This window comes from Podarcis vaucheri (genome assembly GCF_965113315.1).
Source record: "Podarcis vaucheri genome assembly, chromosome: 7".
Lineage (NCBI taxonomy): Eukaryota > Metazoa > Chordata > Lepidosauria > Squamata > Lacertidae > Podarcis > Podarcis vaucheri.
In genome coordinates this window covers 4786412-4792411 of record NC_138765.1, presented here as the reverse complement: position 1 = coordinate 4792411, position 6000 = coordinate 4786412, and the positions used below count along the sequence as shown (strand labels likewise).

At 53.6% G+C, this 6000-nt stretch overlaps 1 protein-coding gene across 1 annotated transcript in view; it reads left to right on the top strand.

Annotated features, from left to right (window-relative positions):
- Window positions 1-6000, top strand: part of VASP (vasodilator stimulated phosphoprotein) — a 46310-nt gene continuing 40310 nt past the window's right edge. Inside the window, exon 1 of the mRNA XM_082231210.1 lies at window positions 1-224. Coding sequence (XP_082087336.1) covers window positions 220-224 — 5 coding nt within the window. The 5' untranslated portion in view covers window positions 1-219. The remainder of the gene's footprint in view (window positions 225-6000) is intronic.

Here is a 6000-nt window from a genome sequence, read left to right as displayed (position 1 = left end):
GGATGGGGACCGGAGCGGACGCTGCTGCTGCGGCGCCGGCGGCTCCCGGTGCTGCTGTCTGAGCCTGGAGCTCCGGCGGCGGCAGCCTCCTCTCCGGGTCTCGGGCCCGGCCTCCTCGCGGCCCCACCCCCGTCCCCACCCAGGCAGGTCTGGGCGAGCGGCAGCCCAGCGGAAGCGGCAGTCGGAGGAGCGGCGGCGCCGCGCACGGAGCCCGCAGACATGAGGTCGGTCAGTGCTACCTGCTGCCCGGGCGCGGCGGCGGCGGCGGAGGGAGGGAGGGAGAAGGGAGCCTTTGTTGTCTGGGCTGCGGGGGCCGGGATTTCGGGGGGGGGTGGGGGGTGGCGCCGTCTGGGTTCCCCGTGGGCCTCCGCCCCGAGGAAGGAGCAAGCGGGGAAACGGGAGGCGGCGCGCCGAGGCTGCTCTGAAGAAAGGAGCGCGGCGGCACCCGGGTCCCCGCCCTCCCGTCGAGGCTGCAACCAGCGCAGATTTTTTTTTTCTTTGGGGGGGGGAACCTAGAATATTGGGGGTTGCTGTTTTGGAGAACCTAGAAAATTGGGGGCTGCTGTTTTGGGGGACCTAGAAAATTGGGGGTTGCTGTTTTGGGGGACCTAGAAAATTGGGGTTGCTGTTTTGGGGACCCGGAACATTGCGGGTTGCTGTTTTGGGGGACCTAGAAAATTGGGGGTTGCTGTTTTGGGGGACCTGGAACATTGGCGGTTGCTGTTTTGGGGAACCTAGAAAATTGGGGGTTGCTGTTTTGGGGACCCGGAACATTGGGGGTTGCTGTTTTGGGGCAGCCCCCCTCCCACATTACGCGGTTTTCCTGGTTCCTTTTGTAACCGCTTGGGAGAGAGGTGCACGTGGCAAAGATTACCACCCCCCCTCCAAAACACAGAAACTGTTAGAAGCTTCTTTTTAAAATGGGGGGGGGGTCGTTTCTGCCCTCTGTTTGAAGCCCAATTGAGCGTGTTTTCCGGAAGTGGGGAAATGTTCCCCTATATAGGAGGAGAGATTTGCACTCCCCCCGCCCCCCCACTTTGGAAGAGGCAAGAGATGATACAATCAACCCCCCCAAAAAAATCCTGTTGTCGGAATGACTGTGGACACACGCAGCCCATGGGGTTGAACGGGGGCACCCCAAGTTGATGTCTGAAGCCACGCCCTTCCGTGTGACTTCATCGCTCGCCCCCCCCCTCGCTTGAGATAAGGGGGGAGACTTCCAGGACGGCAGCGGAGTTTGTTGGGGAGTTTCTCCGGGGGGAGGGAAACGAGCCACGCCCCGGGCAAGGGGGGAGCAGGAAGAGATAAGGATAGATTGGCCCCACAGCTGCCTCGTGTCCTCCATAAGTGGGGCGGGGGGGGGGGTTGTGAGGGATGCAATTTCTTTCCCAGGGGGTTGTGCATGCCTTTCGCGTTGGGCTGTGAGTTTTAAGTTTTTTGGGGGCGGAGGGGGGCATTTCCTAGTTCTGCAATAGAGGACTGAAGGTCAGGGTTTGGGGTGGGGGCCGCAAGGGGTCAAGTCGAAGGGGGGGAGCGACACCTCTGATCTGTTGGGAGTGGAGAGGAACCTCAAATGTTGGTTTCTGTGATCTGTGTCACTACTTAGTTCCTTGCAGCCCCACACCTAAGGAACAAATAACACCCCCCCCCTTTAAGGACACAGGAAGTTGTTTTCTCCCAGGAGGGCATTCCTGAGAGGGGGGTGGCTCCGCCCCTCTGATGGGACAGGGAGGGTGATCCTGGAGCCCAAGACCCTTCCCGAATTTGGGGTGCTGGTCCCAGAGGTTCTGGCCAATGCTGGACGTCTGATAAGTGGTCAGTCCTCTTGAACAGATTCTTGTCTGAAGATGACCGGACTGGCTTTATGTACCACTGCGCCCCCTTCTCAGCTATTGCAAGGGAGTGAAGGGCACCCCAAAGCTCGATCTCTCTTCCCCTTGCGATCCTGGCCCTGATCCTGCCCCCGTTGTGCCCCCTTCGCTCCTTTCCTCAAGTTGAGGGGGGCACCAAAGACCCCCACCTCCCTCCACGTCTCTCTCAGTGAATACAGGTTTGGAATTGTAAACCTATTTCAAGGCAGTTTATCTGAAAGTTGTCCGGGCTCAAGCTGCCCCCAAATCTTAAGTCTTAAATCTCAGGTAAGTCTTAAGGCCTCCCACCTCATTTTCTGCATCCTGGGACTTGCGAGGTAGTGCTTTTGAGCACGTGCAGAGTGTTTTCCCCTGCTTCGTTGACGTAGTGTGATAATTTATGAGCCTAACGGGGAGGGTTCTGAGGTCAAGAGGGGAGAGAGAGAGGCAGCCCCCCCTCCTTCAGAAATTAGGCTGACGCTGGCGGTCAGTAGGCCTGCAGGAGTTCATCCTGAGTCGGCAGTTTTCAGAGATTCCTCCCCGGCTCCCATCCCCAAGTCACCAGATTATAGAACTGCAGAGTTGGAAGGTACCAGCCGTTCCAAACCAAGGGAAGAGTCAATGTGGTGCAGTGGTTAGAGCAGTAGACTACAACTCCCATCATCCCTAGCTAGCTAGTGGTCAGGGATGATGGGAATTGTAGTCCCAAAACAGCTGGAGACTCCAGTTTGGGGAAACACTGGCGTTGGCGTGTCAGACCAGGGTTCGAACCCCCATTCGGCCACTGAGTGTCACCTTGGGGGGGGGGTCCATTCACTGCCTCCTAGCCTGATGTACCTCGCAGGGTTGTTGTGGGGGTGAAATGAGGAGGTTGGCCGACCATATCTTGAGCTCCTCGGAGAAAAAGCTGGGGTGTAAATACCGTTCTCCCCTCGCCTCCTTAATCCAGCGGAAAGCTGTTTCTGTGGCCCCGATCCCCTAAAAGCAAAAGGAAGTGAACTGTAGGGGAAGTAGATTCAGATCAAGCACAGGGCCCTATGATATGCTTTATCTACAAGCCAAACTCTAGTTGCTGTACTGCAATTTTTATTTTTAAATTTTTTTTAAAGGGCAGTCCCTGTCTGCAGCCTTACAATACGAGAAGGAAAAGTTGAGGTGGGGTTGTGGGGGAGGCAGGGTGTGTTTTGCAGGTTAAGCAACCCGGAAGAGGTCAGTTTGTCATCTTCGCTGCAAGAGACACGGAGTGCAGTGACGCCTTAAAGGCTGACAAGATTTATCACTGCCTGGGCTGCCATCAGCAGCATCGCCACCGAATTAGTCAGCCTTGAAGGGCTCACAGAGTTCTTGGTCTCAGGAGGAGGAAATGCAGAGAAAGGGAGCGTGTAGTACTTGGGGGGGGGTGTCCCAAAGTGGGGGTGGGCAGGATTCCTTGTTGGGGGGTGTCGCTGGAGGTGCAAAAGACCACCAGACTTTGAAAAGCTGGTGTCCCTGGAGCAAGCCCAAGAACTTTGTTCAGATGAATCAAACTCAATAGTTTTATTTGGGTTCTGAATAAATGTGCCGTTCGTTCACTGCTTTGAGTTTTATTTTATTATTCTCTTCCATCGTGGGCCGTGCGAACCGCTTTTCTGAATAATGCTTTTTATAGAATGCTGGGGGTGAGTTTATGGAACCAAGGGGGCGGTGCGTGACCCCCAGAATTTTGGAAACGGCTGATGTAGTAGGACATCCTTGGAGGATTTCGGAGAAAAGTCCTGTCTGGTGTTTTGCGCGATCTGGAGATAGGGATCCCTCTGGCATTGAGGTTTCCCTGGGATGGGAAGGAAGGGAGTTGTTGGCTAAGTTTTCCCCAGGGTAAGGTAAAGGTAAAGGGACCCCTGACCATTAGGTCCAGTTGCGGCAGACTCTGGGGTTGCAGCACTCATCTCGCTTTTTTGGCCGAGGGAGCCGGCGTACAGCTTCCGGGTCATGTGGCCAGCAGGACTAAGCCGCTTCTGGCGAACCAGAGCAGCACATGGAAACGCCATTTACCTTCCCGCCGGAGCGGTAACTATTTATCTACTTGCACTTTGAGGTGCTTTTGAACTGCTAGGTTGGCAGGAGCAGGGACCGGGCAACGGGAGCTCACCCCGTCGCGGGGATTCGAACCGCCGACCTTCTGATCGGGAAGCTCTAGGCTCTGTGGTTTAACCCACAGCGCCACCTGCGTCCCTTCCCCCGGGGTATACCCATTGAAATGGATGGACGTGGCTAAGCTAGGTCCATTCATTTGGGGAGGTTACACTGAGTCCTCATTTAAATGGGGAGCTCTGGGTGTCTCAAAGTACACAGAGGGGGCTAAATTAATTTTAAGACTGTAAGCGCCCTGAGGCCAGAGACCTGTTGCCCTCATTTAAGCCATAAAACGCCGTATTATGTCGACAGTGGGGTGCAGATTCCCTCATCAGTAGCGCCGGAGGAACCCCTAAAGTATTGGCCAGATCCTCTTATATGCTGCCTTTTCTTAAAAAAATGGGGACTGTGACCCCTGACCTGTGGTTCTGGTTATCTCAAGAGTGAATGACCTAGTCTGGCCTCCGGACATGTTTCCAGTGGCGGTCATCCAGTTATCTCTAGCAGCCCACAAGGGAAAGCTGAACATCCTGGCAGCCGGTGTTTCCAGGTAGGCTGCTGCTGCTGATGGAGGCTCCACTTTGCTGCTCTGGCTAAGAGTGGGCTGCAAACATGGGTCCAATCCCTTTTTAAATCTGCGTCTGGCAGCATTTGAGGTCAGTCGTGCGCTGCATGTTCTGAAACGGCCGCCCATTCATTTCCTTGGTTGACTCCTCGCAGGGTGAGATGACTTTGAGTCACGAGAGAATTGTCTCCTTATTCCATGATTAAGTTCCCTCAAGAGCCTTTGGTGTGTAGGACTTTGTCAAAAGCTCTTTTTTGGGGGAAGTCCAAGCTTACCACGTCTACCGCTGGCTTGTTTCTGTCTCTGCTCTTGGCGACACGCTCAAACAGCTCTGAAAGGTTATTGAGATGGGACTTCCCTTCGATTCTTTATAGCTGCAATTCCTGAGAGGCACAAATACAAGATGGGTGACACCTGGCTTGAGAGCAGTACATGTGAAAAAGATCTAGGAGTCTTGGTTGACCACAAACTTGACATGAGCCAACAGTGTGACGCGGCAGCTAAAAAAGCCAATGCAATTCTGGGCTGCATCAATAGGAGTATAGCATCTAGATCAAGGGAAGTAATAGTGCCACTGTATTCTGCTCTGGTCAGACCTCACCTGGAGTACTGTGTCCAGTTCTGGGCACCACAGTTCAAGAAGGACACTGACAAACTGGAACGTGTCCAGAGGAGGGCAACCAAAATGGTCAAAGGCCTGGAAACGATGCCTTATGAGGAACGGCTAAGGGAGCTGGGCATGTTTAGCCTGGAGAAGAGGAGGTTAAGGGGTGATATGATAGCCATGTTCAAATATATAAAAGGATGTCACATAGAGGAGGGAGAAAGGTTGTTTTCTGCTGCTCCAGAGAAGCGGACACGGAGCAATGGATCCAAACGACAAGAAAGAAGATTCCACCTAAACATTAGGAAGAACTTCCTGACAGTAAGAGCTGTTTGACAGTGGAATTTGCTGCCAAGGAGTGTGGTGGAGTCTCCTACTTTGGAGGTCTTTAAGCAGAGGCTTGACAACCATATGTCAGGAGTGCTCTGATGGTGTTTCCTGCTTGGAAGGGGGTTGGACTCCATGGCCCTTGTGGTCTCTTCCAACTCTAGGATTCTATGATTCTATTCTATGCATGATTGCACCGGGTTGGACTAGATGGCCCTTGGAGATCCCTTCTAGCTCTAAGCTTTACTCAGAATAGACCTTTCGAAATCGATGGACCTGACTCAGCCACATTCATTAATACTGATTGCTCTGAAACATCATTCTCTGCCATCCCATGCCTGGCATCTTTAGGCTAAATAACTCTGTCTTTCAATAATACTTTTTAAAACACAAAATTCCCCTACTTAGTGCCATCTCCAGATGTTCTGGACTACAACTCCCATCATCCCCGGCTGGTATGCTAGGACTGATGGGAATTGTAGTCCGAAACAGCCCAACGGGGAGGTGTGTGTTAGAGTAGCTGACCTGAGGCTGCTGGGGTT